At 47.3% G+C, this 19,050-nt stretch overlaps 1 protein-coding gene across 2 annotated transcripts; it reads left to right on the top strand.

Annotated features, from left to right (window-relative positions):
• Positions 1 to 6,494: 6,494 nt before the first annotated feature.
• On the top strand, positions 6,495 to 17,900 carry LOC138802577 (POU domain, class 5, transcription factor 1.2-like). Of its 2 annotated transcripts, none has more exons than XM_069986042.1 (6): positions 6,495 to 6,552; positions 11,614 to 12,548; positions 14,162 to 14,273; positions 14,371 to 14,501; positions 14,802 to 14,966; positions 17,589 to 17,900. In XM_069986042.1, exons 2-6 carry the CDS (start codon positions 11,787 to 11,789, stop codon positions 17,862 to 17,864), a joined length of 1,446 nt encoding a protein of 481 aa, XP_069842143.1. In that variant the 5' UTR covers positions 6,495 to 6,552; positions 11,614 to 11,786; the 3' UTR covers positions 17,865 to 17,900. The 2 variants fall into 2 exon arrangements, with proteins under 2 accessions (XP_069842143.1, XP_069842142.1); XM_069986041.1 differs by having other exon boundaries at positions 14,159 to 14,273.
• Positions 17,901 to 19,050: the final 1,150 nt, after the last annotated feature.

Here is a 19,050-nt window from a genome sequence, read left to right as displayed (position 1 = left end):
TTTGCAACAACGGCTGTGATTACTTCGTAGCTTGTGTAGTGCTGGCTTCAATGGAATCCCGTCCGGAGTGTATACACATAGTACGTATATACATACACATAGTATACACTCCGGCCGGGATCCCTAGCAGCGCTGCAAGAAACTGACATGTCAGTTTTATGTGGCCGCTATTCATCGAATAGCAACCGTAGAAAACCATGTCAGTGGGGAATTCTAATGCGACGGTATGATCAGCGGTGGTAAAGATCAGCCGGCCAGGATGATATTCTCACACCATGGCCGGTGTCTTACAAAATGTCAACATAGCCTTAAGGGCTATTCCACTGAAACATAACTTTTGATGTGTTGCTGTCCATGGTGAGACTAACAATTCCTTCCATACTACTTATCTATTCAGTCTCCTTCCCCCAGTTCTCAGCTGCTGCTTTCTGCTGAAGACAAAAATCTGTGTGTGAGCTTTTCTGTCTCCTTCCCCTCCCTTCTAAGACGACTGATCCCTGGCAGGTTGTATCTGCAACATTGTAGCTTCTTTGTAATGCTGGAGGGGTCATTTTAGGGTCAAGTTGCTAATGAACTCACTGTGATTTAATCCTCTCAGCATTACAAAGAAGCTACAATGTTGCAGATACAGCCTGCCAGGCACTTGTTTACAACATCTGTCTTAGAAGGGAGGGGGGAAGAGGGGGAGACAGAGAGAAAAGCTCACACACATATTTTTGTGTCTTCAGCAGAAAGCAGCAGCTGAGAACTGGGGGAAGGAGACTGAAGTATGGAAGGAATTGTTACCCTCACCATGGGCAGCAACATATCAAAAGTTATGTTTCAGTGGAATAGCCCTTAAAGTTGCTGAGTAGTGTTAGGGTACAAACACACACAGCAGATATGCAGCAGATTTGATACTGTGTTCAGTTATTTAGATCTAATCTGCTGCGTATCGCAGCAGTAAATACGCAGCGTATATGCCGTGTGTGTTTGTACCCTTAGGGTACAAACACACACAGCTTACACGCTGCGTATTTACTGCTGCGATATGCAGCAGATTAGATCTAAATAACTGAACACAGTATCAAATCTGCTGCGTGTCTGCTGTGTGTGTTTGTACCCTTAAGCGGACTTGGAGAACTGTTCAGGTTCAGCAACGCTCTCCAAACAATCAGTACTTGACTCCCTGCAGCTGTAGAAGATGCATGCCACCCTAGGGAGTGCTGGAAAACATGGATCGAGCCATAGGCCGCATCCATGTTTTCCTGGCAGCCTTAGGACATAATCTGTCATCTCCAGCTGATGGGAGTTAAGTGCAGAGTGTTCGGAGAACATTGCTGAACCCGAACAGTTCTCGAAGTCAGTTCAACACTATTGCTGAGTGACAACCTTTAATGTCCCCATTTACTGTACAATTACATGAAGTGATTATCGGCCAAACTTGGCTGATTACCACCCGTTCCGGCCAATAATCATTTGGTGTAATAGCACATGTTGAAAGGCAAAGATCAGCCAACCTGCACAATGTCAGCTGATCAATGTTTTAAAACATGAACCAAAATCACGATCACTATAGTGCTCTCTTCTATGGGCCACCCTAAAGAGCTTCCAGGCAGCTAACCCCCCATATATGTAATGTAGTTTTTATCCCAAAGTTCTAGGAAGAGGAAACTGCTGCCACCTGTTCTGTCTCCCATCTTCTTGTGTTGTCACCTGGACCCCCGCCCCTGCACCTTCTCTCCCTCAGGGTCTTTCTTTTCTTCCAATGGCTCTGCAGTCCCCGCTGAGGCTTCTTTCACATGCTGAGGTCTCTTTCCCCTCCCCAAGGGCAAAACTCCCAACTGCACTCGCCTTGATCTCTATACCCCTGCCCCAATCTTTTTGATGAGACGTTTGAAAGCATTCCTGGGGAGGACCATGGAGGAATCTGGCCGACTCTAGACACTGGGATTAGATGAATAGATCCAATATTAATGCCTGTCCCCAGCTGGAAAGATGCGGGGCCCAGGAGAGACCCCAAAATAGAAAGATGCAGGGCCCAGGAGAGACCCCAAAATAGAAAGAGGCGGGGCACAGGAGAGACCCCAAAATAGAAAGGCGGGGCACAGGAGAGACCCCAAAATAGTCAGATGGCGGGGCACAGGAGAGACCCCAAAATAGTGAGATGCCGGGCCCAGGAGAGACCCCAAAATAGAGAGATGCAGGGTCCAGGAGAGACCCCAAAATAGATGCCATGCCCAGCATAGACCCCAAAAGAGAGAGATGCCGGGCCCAGGAGAGACCCCAAAAGAGAGAGATGCCGGGCCCAGCATAGACCCCAAAATAGAGAGATGCCGGGCCCAGGAGAGACCCCAAAATAGAGAGATGCCGGGCCCAGCATAGACCCCAAAATAGAGAGATGCCAGGCCCAGCATAGACCCCAAAATAGAGAGATGCAGGGCCCAGGAGAGACCCCAAAATAGAAAGATGCCGGGCCCAGGAGAGACCCCAAAATAGAAAGATGCCGGGCCCAGGAGAGACCCCAAAATAGAGGCTCGGACCAGGAGAGACCCAAAATAGAAAGATTCGGGGCCCAGGAGAGACCCCAAAATAGAGGCTCGGACCAGGAGAGACCCAAAATAAAAAGAGGCTGGGCCCAGGAGAGACCCCAAAATAGAGAGATGCTGGGCCCAGGAGAGACCCCAAAATACAGAGATGCTGGGCCCAGGAGAGACCCCAAAATACAGAGATGCTGGGCCCAGGAGAGACCCCAAAATAGAGGCCGGGCCCAGGAGAGACCCCAAAATAGAAAGATGCCGGGCCCAGGAGAGACCCCAAAATAGAGAGATGCGGGGCCCAGGAGAGACCCCAAAATAGAAAGATGCCGGGCCCAGGAGAGACCCCAAAATACAGAGATGCGGGGCCCAGGAGAGACCCCAAAATAGAAAGATGCTGGGCCCAGGAGAGACCCCAAAATAGAGGCTCGGCCCAGGAAAGACCCAAAATAAAAAGAGGCTGGGCCCAGGAGAGACCCCAAAATAGAAAGATGCCGGGCCCAGGAGAGACCCCAAAATACAGAGATGCGGGGCCCAGGAGAGACCCCAAAATAGAAAGATGCTGGGCCCAGGAGAGACCCCAAAATAGAGGCTCGGCCCAGGAAAGACCCAAAATAAAAAGAGGCTGGGCCCAGGACAGACCCCAAAATAGAGAGATGCCGGGCCCAGGAGAGACCCCAAAATAGAGAAATGCGGGGCCCAGGAGAGACCCCAAAATAGAAAGATGCCGGGCCCAGGAGAGACCCCAAAATAGAAAGATGCCGGGCCCAGGAGAGACCCCAAAATAGAAAGATGCAGGGCCCAGGAGAGACCCCAAAATAGAGAGATGCCGGGCCCAGCATAGACCCCAAAGTAAAAAGATTCCGGGCCCAGGAGAGACCCCAAAATAGAGAGATGCCGGGCCCAGCATAGACCCCAAAGTAAAAAGATTCCGGGCCCAGGAGAGACCCCAAAAAAGAGATGCCGGGCCCAGGAGAGACCCCAAAATAGAGAGATGCCAGGCCCAGGAGAGACCCCAAAATAGAAAGACGCCGGGCCCAGGAGAGACCCCAAAATAGAGAGATGCGGGGCCCAGGAGAGACCCCAAAATAGAGAGATGCCGGGCCCAGCACAGACCCCAAAGTAAAAAGATGCCGGGCCCAGGAGAGACCCCCAAAATAGATGCCGGGCCCAGGATAGACCCCAAAATAGAGAGGTGCAGGGCATAGCATAGACCCCAAAGTAGAGAGACGCCGGGCCCAGCATAGACCCCAAAATAGAGAGATGCCAGGTCCAGGAGAGACCCCAAAATAGAAAGATGCGGGGCCCAGGATAGACCCCAAAATAGAGAGATGCAGGGCCCAGGATAGACCCCAAAATAGAAAGACGTCGGGCCCAGGAGAGACCCTAAAATAGAGAGATGCGGGGCCCAGGAGAGACCCCAAAATAGAAAGATGCGGGGCCCAGGAGAGACCCCAAAATAGAGAGATGCCAGGCCCAGCATAGACCCCAAAGTAAAAAGACGCGGGGCCCAGGAGAGACCCCCAAAATAGATGCCGGGCCCAGGAGAGACCCCAAAATAGAAAGATGCGGGGCCCAGGATAGACCCCAAAATAGAGAGATGCAGGGCCCAGGATAGACCCCAAAATAGAAAGACGTCGGGCCCAGGAGAGACCCTAAAATAGAGAGATGCGGGGCCCAGGAGAGACCCCAAAATAGAAAGATGCGGGGCCCAGGAGAGACCCCAAAATAGAGAGATGCCAGGCCCAGCATAGACCCCAAAGTAAAAAGACGCGGGGCCCAGGAGAGACCCCCAAAATAGATGCCGGGCCCAGGATAGACCCCAAAATAGAGAGGTGCAGGGCATAGCATAGACCCCAAAGTAGAGAGACGCCGGGCCCAGCATAGACCCCAAAATAGAGAGATGCCAGGCCCAGGAGAGACCCCAAAATAGAAAGATGCGGGGCCCAGGATAGACCACAAAATAGAGAGATGCAGGGCCCAGGAGAGACCACAAAATCGAGAGAGGCTGGGCCCAGGAGAGACCCCAAAATAGAGAGATGCGGGGCCCAGGAGAGACCCCAAAATAGAGAGATGCGGGGCCCAGGAGAGACCCCAAAATAGAAAGATGCCGGGCCCAGCATAGACCCCAAAATAGAGAGATGCCAGGCCCAGCATAGACCCCAAAATAGAGAGATGCAGGGCCCAGGAGAGACCCCAAAATAGAAAGATGCCGGGCCCAGGAGAGACCCCAAAATAGAAAGATGCCGGGCCCAGGAGAGACCCCAAAATGGAAAGATGCGGGGCCCAGGAGAGACCCCAAAATAGAAAGATTCGGGGCCCAGGAGAGACCCCAAAATAGAGGCTCGGACCAGGAGAGACCCAAAATAAAAAGAGGCTGGGCCCAGGAGAGACCCCAAAATACAGAGATGCTGGGCCCAGGAGAGACCCCAAAATACAGAGATGCTGGGCCCAGGAGAGACCCCAAAATAGAGGCCGGGCCCAGGAGAGACCCCAAAATAGAAAGAGGCCGGGCCCAGGAGAGACCCCAAAATAGAGAGATGCGGGGCCCAGGAGAGACCCCAAAATAGAAAGATGCTGGGCCCAGGAGAGACCCCAAAATACAGAGATGCCGGGCCCAGGAGAGACCCCAAAATAGAAAGATGCTGGGCCCAGGAGAGACCCCAAAATAGAGGCTCGGCCCAGGAAAGACCCAAAATAAAAAGAGGCTGGGCCCAGGAGAGACCCCAAAATAGAGAGATGCCGGGCCCAGGAGAGACCCCAAAATACAGAGATGCCGGGCCCAGGAGAGACCCCAAAAAAGAGAAATGCGGGGCCCAGGAGAGACCCCAAAATAGAAAGATGCCGGGCCCAGGAGAGACCCCAAAATAGAAAGATGCCGGGCCCAGGAGAGACCCCAAAATAGAAAGATGCAGGGCCCAGGAGAGACTCCAAAATAGAGAGATGCCGGGCCCAGCATAGACCCTAAAATAGAAAGATGCTGGGCCCAGGAGAGACCCCAAAAAAGAGATGCCGGGCCCAGGAGAGACCCCAAAATAGAGAGATGCCAGGCCCAGGAGAGACCCCAAAATAGAAAGACGCCGGGCCCAGGAGAGACCCCAAAATAGAGAGATGCCGGGCCCAGGAGAGACCCCAAAATAGAGAGATGCCGGGCCCAGCACAGACCCCAAAGTAAAAAGATGCCGGGCCCAGGAGAGACCCCCAAAATAGATGCCGGGCCCAGGATAGACCCCAAAATAGAGAGGTGCAGGGCATAGCATAGACCCCAAAGTAGAGAGACGCCGGGCCCAGCATAGACCCCAAAATAGAGAGATGCCAGGCCCAGGAGAGACCCCAAAATAGAAAGATGCGGGGCCCAGGATAGACCCCAAAATAGAGAGGTGCAGGGCCCAGGAGAGACCACAAAATCGAGAGAGGCTGGGCCCAGGAGAGACCCCAAAATAGAGAGATGCGGGGCCCAGGAGAGACCCCAAAATAGAGAGATGCAGGGCCCAGGAGAGACCCCAAAATAGAAAGATGCCGGGCCCAGGAGAGACCCCAAAATAGAGAGATGCCGGGCCCAGCATAGACCCCAAAATAGAGAGATGCCGGGCCCAGCATAAACAACCAAGTCGAAAATTACAGACTCCAGGAGAGACCCCAAAATCCCCCTCGAAGTGAAGAATTACAGGATTCAGGAGAGACCCCGAGCTAGAAACACGCAAGGCCCAGCATAGACCCCATTGGTAAATTGAAATCTGAGCTGAGATTGGTTGCTATGGGTAACCAGGGACTGTACCATATATCTCCCCCCTTACAGAAGCCGGATCTATCAGTCTGACAGGAGTAATGTCCCTTGTTGCGCATAGCGACCAATCACAGCTCAGCTTTCAAATTTTAATGAGCTCTGGTAAAAATGAAAGCAGAGCTGTGATTGGTCGCTATGCGCAACAGGTACAATCCTGCTGGAAAACTGCGCCCCAAATCTCCCCGGAAAAGTACAGGATCCGGGAGCGTCCACCAATGGGATGATAGTGTCCTCAAAGGAACACTCCAGGTAAAGCCATTCCATGCCTAAGGGGCGGAGCTTGTATAGAGAGGCTTGTCATGCTCCACCCCCAGCACTAGCTATGGCCGCGTCTCTGGGGTCTTTAGAGGGGGGCTCTACTACAGCCACTTCTGGTTTGTCTATAAGATTAGGAAAATGTGGTGTGTGGTTGTACAGGGTCGGCCTGAGCCCCTGGTATCTTGGGGGGGACATCCCCTTTGAGGCATCTCTGAAATGATGGGAGTGATCCAGCTTTCCCAGAAAGAGATGATTTTAGGGGAAATGGCCCTCCATTATCATACCTGAACCTCCTTTCACTGGTAATGTTGATGAAATCTGCTTCATCCTGTGAAAGCTCCAATAGTCTATAGAGGAGACCCCCCAGGGGTCCGGGGAAGAGCCAAGGACATGATGGGTGGGGTGAGGGAACGCCGGACCCAAAACACTGAGGCCTGTGTGACTGTGGGGAAGCGTTTACCTTCCATTACCATCTCATTGTGTCTTCTGGGTGGGACAGAGGCGGCCAGAAGAGGAGACAAAGGGCCCGGACCCCTCTACCCACAACACAGCACATCATCCAACATGGCGTGAGACCACCGCAAAGTATCACAGAAACCCCAGACAAAGCCCCCAATACACAGTGCTGCCAAAAGGTCTGGAAATTATTTAGAATGTATTGTATCATAGCCCCCACCCAGCCGAAGACCCTACAGCCAGTGGAGACCCTAGTAATGATCCCCAACCCATGGGAAAACTACAACTCCCATCATAGCCCCCACCCAGCCGAAGACCCTACAGCCAGTGGAGACCCTAGTAATGATCCCCAAACCATGGGAAAACTACAACTCCCATCATACCCCCCACCCAGCCAAAGACCCTACAGCCAGTGGAGACCCTAGTAATGATCCCCAACCCATGGGAAAACTACAACTCCCATCATACCCCCCACCCAGCCAAAGACCCTACAGCCAGTGGAGACCCTAGTAATGATCCCCAACCCATGGGAAAACTACAACTCCCATCATACCCCCCACCCAGCCGAAGACCCCACAGCCAGTGGAGACCCTAGTAATGATCCCCAACCCATGGGAAAACTACAACTCCCATCATACCCCCACCCAGCCAAAGACCCTACAGCCAGTGGAGACCCTAGTAATGATCCCCAACCCATGGGAAAACTACAACTCCCATCATACCCCCACCCAGCCAAAGACCCTACAGCCAGTGGAGACCCTAGTAATGATCCCCAACCCATGGGAAAACTACAACTCCCATCATACCCCCCACCCAGCCAAAGACCCTACAGCCAGTGGAGACCCTAGTAATGATCCCCAACCCATGGGAAAACTACAACTCCCATCATACCCCCCACCCAGCCGAAGACCCTACAGCCAGTGGAGACCCTAGTAATGATCCCCAACCCATGGGAAAACTACAACTCCCATCATAGCCTACAGCCAGTAGAGACCCTAGTAATGATCCCCAACCCATGGGAAAACTACAACTCCCATCATAGCCCCCACCCAGCCGAAGACCCTACAGCCAGTGAAGACCCTAGTAATGATCCCCAACCCATGGGAAAACTACAACTCCCATCATACCCCCCACCCAGCCAAAGACCCTACAGCCAGTGGAGACCCTAGTAATTATCCCCAACCCATGGGAAAACTACTACTCCCATCATAGCCTACAGCCAGTGGAGACCCGAGTAATTATCCCCAACCCATGGGAAAACTACAACTCCCATCATACCCCCCACCCAGCCAAAGACCCTACAGCCAGTGGAGACCCGAGTAATTATCCCCAACCCATGGGAAAACTACTACTCCCATCATAGCCTACAGCCAGTGGAGACCCTAGTAATGATCCCCAACCCATGGGAAAACTACAACTCCCATCATGCATGGATATCTGAAGGCAGCGTCTGTTCAGGGCTCTGGCTGTGACCCTGCTGGATAATTGAGGAGATACTGTGTGAGCGTGCTCAGTCTGCTGTGTACTGCATACAGCATTCTTGTGTTAAAGGGATTGTTCACCCCAAATTCACCAAAATTATTTCAAATCAACTGGTGTCAGAGATTTGTAATTTACTTCTATTTAAAAATCTCCAGCCTTCCAGTACTTATCAGCTGCTGTATGTCCTGCAGGAAGTGGTGTATTCTCTCCAGTCTGACACAGTGCTCTCTGCTGCCACCTCTGTCCATGTCAGGAACTATCCAGAGCAGCAGCAAATCCCCATAGAAATCCTCTCCTGCTCTGTACAGTACCTGACATGGACAGAGGTGGCAGCAGAGAGCACTGTGTCAGACTGAAGAGAATACACCACTTCCAATTTGAGGGAGGGGGGGGGGGGGAGTAAATCATCTAATGCCCAAAGATCTGGACATTTAATTATTTCATGCAGTTTACCCCAGAGAAGTGTCAGGTCCATGTGTAGTGGGGGTCTGCTGTGGGGCGTACATGGTGCACTGAGCACGCTCACAATACCCCAGCAGGTTCAAAGTCACAGGTTGAGGGGTCTGCACAGAGGCCTGAATGGTGGAGCTGCTGGAATGTGGAGGATCTAGTTTGGGGTCTTGTTTTGGGCAGAGTGGTGTCCTGGGGAGAGGAGCCAAGAGGGTGGGGGATGGATGGTGGGCTTGGGAACAATGAATCAAAGTGCTGGAGGTATTGTGCACTTACAGGCTCCTTTACCCAGGAGCCCCCTGTGGTGAGGTGGGCCGCATCCTGCTCCTGAGATGGAAGACCATGGGTTGGCCGTAGTCAGGGGAGAACGTTCTGCTGGAACATGGTGGTCACCATTGGGGGGGGGGGGGGTTAGCCAGGGATCGGCCTATGCTTGGGTTCATACATAATTTTTCCTCTAAACTCAAAAAAATAAAAACATAGAAAAAAGTTTGGTGTTTTGGACGCACTCCTGGTTTTAGGTAAAAATTCTGACCAAATTACAAATTACAAGTGTGAGCCCAGTCCAGACCATCCAACATGGAGGAGCCCCCCAAAAGTGTCTGCCAGGTGGGGTCTCGGTGTATCCCTGACATCCCTCCATGTGTCTGCAGGAGACAGGATTATAGGGGGCCGGCGGGGGTAATGTGATTAGGAGGTGTCACCGGCAATAATAAGGTTACCTGGTCACAATTAACAAAGAAAACCTCCAAATAATCTGCTTAACCCCCTCGTGACTGCGAAGCAGAAAGTCATCATCTGCCTCTTCATTACAGCTACAGCCAACCTTATAAAGCCAATTATACCCCCTTATCTGCCACCAGTCTGACCCCAGAGAAGAGCAAACACCGGGGGCAGGGGGGCCGCTCTCAGGACCCTGTGTGCTTATCATACTAATAAGATTGCACTGTCTGGGCCCAGCTATATCTGCTGCTGCCAGAGACATCATTAGCCCCCTACTCACAGCTATTTGTGATGGAAGAGGCTACAACATTTGTGGGGAACCCACCCCATAGAGAGCAAGGAAAAGGTGCCTGACCAACAACTTCCAACCAACCCACACAGGACAAAATGTCTATCTATCTATCTATCTATCTATCTATCTATCTATCTATCTATCTATCTCCTATCTATCTATCTATCTATCTATCTCCTATCTATCTATCTATCTATCTCTCCCTCTCCTATCTATCTATCTCTCCCTCTCCTATCTATCTATCTCTCTATCTATCTATCTATCTATCTATCTATCTATCTATCTATCTATCTATCTCCTATCTATCTATCTATCTCTCTATCTATCTATCTATCTATCTATATCTATCTAGCTATCTATCTATCTCCTATCTATCTCCTATCTATCTATCTATCTATCTATCTATCTATCTATCATCTATCTATCTATCTATCTATCTCCCTATCTATCTATCTATCTATCTATCTATCTCCCATCTATCTCCTATCTATCTATCTATCTATCTATCTATCTATCTATCTATCTATCTATCTATCTCCTATCTATCTATCTATCTATCTATCTGTCTATCTCCTATCTATCTATCTATCTATCTCCTATCTATCTCCTATCTATCTATCTCCTATCTATCTATCTATTCCCTATCTATCTATCTATCTATCTATCTATGTAACAGAAAGTCTAAGCAGCACTGCTCAAAAATATTCGGGTGCCAGCGGTCCTGGATCCTGACCACAGATCGTTCCCAAATAGCAAATAGATAATCCACGGCACTCACCGGGTTAAACGGTGAAAAAAGTAAGTGATTTATTGCAGCATTCCAAAACCCCGTGAGTGCCGTGGATTATCTATTTGCTATCTATCTATCTATCTATCTATCTATCTATCTATCTATCTATCTATCTCCTATCTATCTATCTTTCTCTCCCTCTCCTATCTATCTATCTATCTATCTAACTCCTATCTATCTCCTATCTATCTATCTATCTATCTATCTATCTCTCCTATCTATCTATCTATCTATCTATCTATCTATCTATCTCCTATCTATCTATCTATCTATCTATCTATCTCCTATCTATCTATCTCTATCTCTCTGTCTGTCTATCCCTCTCCCATTAGCAGACAGATGTGATCCTCTCTTGGCACAGGTCACAGCCCTCAGTCAATGGTTTATTACACTAATGTGCAGGAAATGTAGTGTCATTGGGAGGTGTTGCTGGGGTTTGTAGTTCTCAGGTTCTGGGTTGCTGAATATTTATTCCCTGTGGACCCTCCTGACCTGGACCCATTACTGTCCTGCTGACCACAGGTTTGGGGGTCACTAAGGGGCAGTACCCCCACAATACCACATTACTGGAGCACAATCCCCCATTTCCACTCTGTTAACTACTTCTTTGCCCTATTCATGATCCTTGGAAGGGGGATCATTTGCTTGACCAATCACCTGGGAGGTCTATTAGCATAGCTGGGGAGGAGGGGTCTCTGGACAAGACTAAGAAGCCCCCTACCTTACTGAATTAGATTAATGCTAAGACAACTGTGAGAGCATCACATTCCCTCCTGCGAGCACTGGACCCACTGGAGCCCTCTACTGGAACTGTATGGAACTGATTTTTCTCTAGCAGCCCCCATCTTGTCCTCTCCAGGGACCACCAGGACCCTCTGCATGGGGCAATAGAGAAGACAACATTGATCGGCCGCTGGTTGATCGCATCTCCAAGGACTTGTCAGAAGATGATCAGAGGATCCCTGGGATCAGGCCAGCAGTGACCCCACAGCCCTATCTCAGCATAGACCAGTCAGGAGGCCATTAGCAGCCATGTACAGCCAGCAGTCCTTCCAGGCCTTCCCCCACAGCTCTGGACTGATGCAAGATGCCAGCTGCCAGTACAACATGGCCGGGTACCCTGGCCTCAGCCACCACCACCACCAGGCATTTTACCCTTTCTCCTCCATGAAGTCCATGGATTATGGAGACCTGGGGCTCCAGGCTATGGCGGATTGCTCGGCTCAGGTCATGGCCTGGGGCCACCTCCCACAGCTGGACCATGGCAGCCAGAGCCTGGGCATCCATGGAGGGGAGCAGAGCCAAGGGCCAAGAGAGCTAATGCCCAACCTGCTGGAGACCAAGAGAACCTCAAAGAGAGAGAGAGAGGAGGAACCAGAGCTCAAGGGGCAATCCCCGACCACTAGCCCCCAAACCCCCAACATGCCCTCTGCCTCCTACTACACCCAGGGATGGGGGGCTGCCAACAACTACTGGCCAACTACCCCGAACGGGGGCAACAATGCTGTGGCTCCCAACAAGCCTGAGGAGAAGCCCCTAGCCTCCGAGCCTGTGCACCAGTACCCCACCAATCAGAGCCCCAATGGCCCCATGGAGAGTGGTCTGTCCAGCATGGAGAATAGCAGGTGCAGCAGCACGACCAGCACCGTCTCCAGCGGAGGGGGCGCAACCAATAATACCACAAATACTCCTAATGTCAGCCCGACCAACGACAACAACATCAGCCCCACCACCCCCAAGAGCCTGTCCAGCGGGGCCAGCGAGGGCATCTGCAGCGACCACCCAAACACCCCGGTGAGAGGACGTTGAGTATATAGCATTGTATTACATTGTACTGATAAGGAAACTTTACAGCTTCTTCTACTAAGGAGCCTGTGTGACCCCCGGGACTCCTGGTCTGTATTGCTGGGAATCCCCTGTGCTAGCGGATTAACTGGTCTGGTTTAGAGCTTGTTCTGGGTGCAAACTTTTGGTCTTGTTTTATGGAGGAGACTCTCTGTAGTACTGAACCCTTGGTCTTGTTATATGGAGGTGACTCTAGTGCTGAACCCTTAGTCGTGTTATATGGAAGAGACACTCTATAGTACTGAACCCTTAGTCTTGTTGTATGGAGGTGACTCTCTATAGTACTGAACCCTTAGTCTTGTTGTATGGAGGAGACCCTCTATAGTACTGAACCCTTAGTCTTGTTGTATGGAGGTGACTCTCTATAGTACTGAACCCTTAGTCTTGTTGTATGGAGGTGACTCTCTATAGTACTGAACCCTTAGTCTTGTTGTATGGAGGTGACTCTCTATAGTACTGAACCCCTAGTCTTGTTGTATGGAGGTGACTCTCTATAGTACTGAACCCTTAGTCTTGTTGTATGGAGGTGACTCTCTATAGTACTGAACCCCTAGTCTTGTTGTATGGAGGTGACTCTCTATAGTACTGAACCCTTAGTCTTGTTGTATGGAGGTGACTCTCTATAGTACTGAACCCCTAGTCTTGTTGTATGGAGGTGACTCTCTATAGTACTGAACCCTTAGTCTTGTTGTATGGAGGTGACTCTCTATAGTACTGAACCCTTAGTCTTGTTGTATGGAGGAGACCCTCTATAGTACTGAACCCTTAGTCTTGTTGTATGGAGGTGACTCTCTATAGTACTGAACCCTTAGTCTTGTTGTATGGAGGTGACTCTCTAGAGTACTGAACCCTTAGTCTTGTTGTATGGAGGTGACTCTCTATAGGACTGAACTTTTGGTCTTGTTATATGGAGGAGACCCTCTATAGTACTAAACCTTCAGTCTTGTTAAATATTTTCATGACTAACTATTGAATCTTTTGCATTGACTTTATGTATTGTTCAGTGTTTTTTGTTACATTAAGGTGATCACGTTGATCTGTAGAGACTTCCATGGTTCTGGTCTTGTTACATTGAGGTGGCCATATTGAGGACCCAACAATTGTCTTGTTATATTGAGTTGACAATTTGTACTACTTAACCATCAGTCATGGTGACCTCTTGGCCTTGTTGTATTGGATGGAAATGGCTCCATCTTGTACTATGCCCTTCTATTGTTCCACCTTGACCTAATGGGCGTTCTCCACCTTGACTAAGCTCGTGAACTTGTTCCCTTCCTTACTGCTGATCCTGATATATCTCTGAGCTCAGTTCTATTTTGTGCTTGAGAACTTGAGATCTTCTTGACCTGTGGTCTCCACTCCTTCTACCTCACTGTCCAAAACTACAACTCCCAGCATGCCCTGGCTGTCTGTTCACAAGAGCTTGAGAACTGCAGGATGAAGTCCATGGTTCTAGATCAATGTTTTTTTTTAGATATTAGATCTATTGGTCAGCCCTGTGTTGGTAAAAATTCTTTAAAATGTTGAGTTTGTCCTAATCTCCTTCATCTTTAATCTAGCAGGAACCTCCGACATCTTCTGAAATGGAACAATTCGCGAAAGACCTGAAACATAAGAGGATCACCATGGGGTACACACAGGCAGATGTCGGCTTTGCCCTGGGAATTCTGTTTGGTAAGATCCCATGTAGAGCTATGTCCGGGGACACCTGGCTGGAGATCATTGTGTAGGATCTTGAGGGATCTGACATCTTCTGTCTATCGTCTTCCAGGCAAAACATTCAGTCAGACGACCATCTGCCGCTTTGAGTCCTTACAGCTGAGCTTTAAGAACATGTGCAAGCTGAAGCCACTGCTCCAGAGCTGGCTGCACGAGGTGGAGCACAACGAAAATCTGCAAGAGGTGAGTAGAAGCCATGAAAGTAGAGATCCCATCCACTATGAGGAACCTCTCATAACTAGAACTTATTTTTGTTATTTGACCCCTTTGTGTCATTCCAATGGGGGAACAACTGAGGGCACCCCAACACTACAACTTAAGGGGGTGGAATTCGTAAGGGCCATAGGGAATTAGGGGGTGGGTCATTAGACTAACATGGGGGAAAGGTGGTCTGAACTAAGAGGGCCCCCGGGTCACTGGTTAGGGGTCCAGTATTAGTCAATGTGTGCTAAAAGAGTGTTGTTTCTTTTCATGACCCAAAAGATTATTAGTCGTGGTCAACTTCTGCCTCAAGCTCAGAAGAGAAAACATCGAACAAGCATCGAGAACAACGTGAAACGCAGTCTAGAAAATTACTTTATGCATTGCTCCAAGCCGGGAGCGCAAGAAATATCACAAATCGCTCGCGAGCTGAACATGGATAAAGACGTAAGTGGATCCAGTTATTCTCAACAGATAGTAGAGAGATAGTTAGATAGATATAGATAGCAGATAGATAGATAGATAGATAGCAGATAGATAGATAGCAGATAGATAGATAGATAGATAGATAGATAGATAGGAGATAGATAGATAGATAGATAGATAGATAGATAGATAGCAGATAGATAGATAGATAGATAGATAATAGATAGATAGATAGATAGATAGATAGATAGATAGATAGAAGATAGATAGGAGATAGATAGATAGATAGATAGATAGATAGATAGATAGATAGGAGATAGATAGATAGATAATAGATAGATAGATAGAAGATAGATAGGGAGATAGATAGATAGATAGATAGATAGATAAATAGATAGGAGATGGAGAGATAGATAGATAGATAGATAGATAGATAGATAGGAGATACATAGATAGATAGATAGATAGATAGGAGATAGATAGATAGGAGATAGATAGATAGATAGATAGATAGGAGATAGATAGATAGATAGATAGATAGATAGATAGATAGATAGGAGATAGATAGATAGATAGATAAATAGATAGGAGATAGATAGATAGATAGATAGATAGATAGATAGGAGATAGATAGATAGATAGATAGATAGATAGATAGATAGATAGGAGATAGATAGATAGATAGATAAATAGATAGGAGATAGATAGATAGATAATGGATAGATAGATAGATAGATAGATAGATAGATAGATAGATAGATAGGAGATACGTAGATAGATAGATAGGAAATGAACTAGGTGTAGACGGCACTGTGTGGCAGATAGCTCCGGTGGGTGCACGGCCCTCAGGAGTTAGACCCAAGCTCCTTAAGAATCCAAACAATAGATGGGAAGGCGGCACTCCGAAAATAGTGAAAAAACAGTGGTTTTATTCACCCGGGCCGGGTTCACACTACGTATATTTCAGTCAGTATTGTGGTCCTCATATTGCAACCAAAACCAGGAGTGGATTAAAAACACAGAAAGGCTCTGTTGAAATTGAGTGGCTGGCCGCCATATGACAGTAAATAACGTCCATTATTTCAATACAGCAGCCGTTGTTTTAAAATAACAGCAAATATTTGCCATTAAATGACGGCCATCCACTCAATTTCAACATTGTGTGAACAGATCCTTTCTGTGTATTCAATCCACTCCTGGTTTTGGTTGCAATATGAGGACCACAATACTGACTGAAATATACGTAGTGTGAACCCAGCTTATATAATGTGCAATACAACGTTTCAGTTTCTCGATGAAACCTTTTTCAAGCAACACATACATATATGTATATATATGTGTTGCTTGAAAAAGGTTTCATCGAGAAACTGAAACGTTGTATTGCACATTATGGGTGAATAAAACCACTGTTTTTTCACTATTTTCGGAGTGCCGCCTTCCCATCTATTGTTTAGATAGATAGATAAATAGATAGGAGATACATAGATAGATAATGGATAGATAGATAGATAGATAGATAGATAGATAGATAGATAGATAGGAGATAGATAGATAGAGACATAGATAGATAGATAGATAGATAGATAGATAGATAGATAGATAGATAGATAGGAGATAGATAGATAGATAGATAGATAGATAGATAGATAGATAGTATATAGAATGATAGATAGATAGATAGGAGATAGATAGATAGATAGATAGATAGATAGATAGATAGATAGATAGATAGGAGATAGATAGATAGATAGATAGATAGATAGATAGATAGATAGGAGATAGATAGATAGATAGATAGATAGGAGATAGATAGATAGATAGATAGATAGATAGATAGATAGATAGGAGATAGATAGGAGATAGATAGGAGATAGATAGATAGATAGATAGATAGATAGATAGATAGATAGATAGATAGGAGATAGATAGATAGATAGATAGATAGATAGATAGATAGATAGTATATAGAATGATAGATAGATAGATAGGAGATAGATAGATAGATAGATAGATAGATAGATAGATAGATAGGAGATAGATAGATAGATAGATAGATAGATAGATAGGAGATAGATAGATAGATAGATAGATAGATAGGAGATAGATAGATAGATAGATAGATAGATAGATAGATAGATAGATAGGAGATAGATAGGAGATAGATAGGAGATAGATAGATAGATAGATAGATAGATAGATAGATAGGAGATAGATAGATAGATAGATAGATAGATAGATAGATAGAAGATAGATAGATAGATAGATAGATAGATAATGGATAGATAGATAGATAGATAGATAGATAGATAGGAGATAGATAGATAGATAGATAGATAGATAGGAGATAGATACATAGATAGATAGATAGGAGATAGATAGATAGATAGATAGATAGGAGATAGATAGATAGTAGATAGATAGATAGATAGATAGATAGATAGATAGATAGGAGATAGATAGATAGATAGATAGATAGATAGATAGGAGATAGATAGATAGGAGATAGATAGATAGGAGATAGATAGATAGATAGATAGATAGATAGATAGATAGATAGAAGATAGATAGATAGGAGATAGATAGATAGATAGATAGATTTTTGCTCTTTACCATTTCTCATGACTCTCATTCATCTCTCTGCAGGTGGTCAGGGTTTGGTTCTGCAATCGCCGACAGAAAGGAAAACGGCAGGTGCACCCCTACCTGAGGGAAAATGGTGGTGAAGCCTACGAGGTGGTCCAGTCCCTGTCACCTCCTAACGCGGGGCCCTTCTCTCTGCCACAGGTGGTGGCCCCTCAAGGTTTCGCTCCGACCCCCCTGGGTTCCAACCCTGCACTTTATGTGCCTGCCTTCCACAAGAGCGAGGTATTCCAGCAGAACCTGCCTCATGGAATGCCCATGACCAACCACACCGGCTGAAGCACCCCCCCATGGTCATTACATTTTATACAGAATATAATGTTGTGTCTATTTTCGTATGTATGGGGCGGGTGGGGGAGGGGGGCAGAGAGAATCCATTGCTGGTGTCACTTTGTTCTGTGTTCCTATTTTTGTTTCTCAATTCAGTCTTGTAACTTTAAGAAGAAGAAAACCCATTGATTGGATAACATTTCATTCCCTGCCAGTGCACACAGATGACTGCCTTTACCTTCTGCTGCCTGGCATTGGTAATCCCTCCATTACATCACCAGAGGCTTAGCTTAGCCATACAACACCTACCTTCATGTGACCTCTACTTCACCAGACAAGGCCTGGCTTAGGGTCCATTTACACAGAAATATTATCTGACAGATTATCTGCCAAAGATTTGAAGCCAAAGCCAGGAATGGATTTGAAAAGAGGAGAAATCTCAGGCTTTCCTTTATGACCTGATCTCTGTTTATAGTCTGTTCCTGGCTTTGGCTTCAAATCTTTGTCAGATAATCTTTCTGTGTAAATGAACCCTTACTCACAGAATACCTAGCTTTACCTGCAGCTGCCTGACATTAGTGAACTCTCCACTTCACTATACAAGGCTCAGCTTAGCCATCCAACAGCTTCCTTTACCTACAGCTGCCTGGCATTCGTGAACTTTCCACTTCACCGGACCAGGCTTAGCCATTCAGTACCTAACTTTACCTGCAGCTTCCTGACATTAGTAATCTCTCCACTTCACCAGACCAGGCTTAGCTTAGCCATACAACACCTACCTTCATGTGAACGCTACTTCACTTTACAAGGCTTGGCTTGGCTTAGTCATAGAATACCTAGCTTTACCTGCAGCTGCTTGACATTAGTGAACTCTCCACTTCACTACACAAGGCTCGGCTTAGCCATCCAACAGCTTCCTTTACCTACAGCTGCCTGGCATTCGTGAACTTTCCACTTCACTTGACCAGGCTTAGCCATTCAGTACCTAACTTTACCTGCAGCTGCCTGACATTAGTAATCAGACCAGGCTTAGCCATTCAGGGCCTAACTTTACCTGCAGCTGCCTGACATTAGTAATCAGACCAGGCTTAGCTATTCAGGGCCTAACTTTACCTGCAGCTGCCTGACATTAGTAATCAGACCAGGCTTAGCCATTCAGGGCCTAACTTTACCTGCAGCTGCCTGACATTAGTAA

This window comes from Dendropsophus ebraccatus, chromosome 10 (assembly GCF_027789765.1).
Source record: "Dendropsophus ebraccatus isolate aDenEbr1 chromosome 10, aDenEbr1.pat, whole genome shotgun sequence".
NCBI lineage: Eukaryota > Metazoa > Chordata > Amphibia > Anura > Hylidae > Dendropsophus > Dendropsophus ebraccatus.
This window is presented reverse-complemented; position numbering and strand designations above follow the sequence as displayed.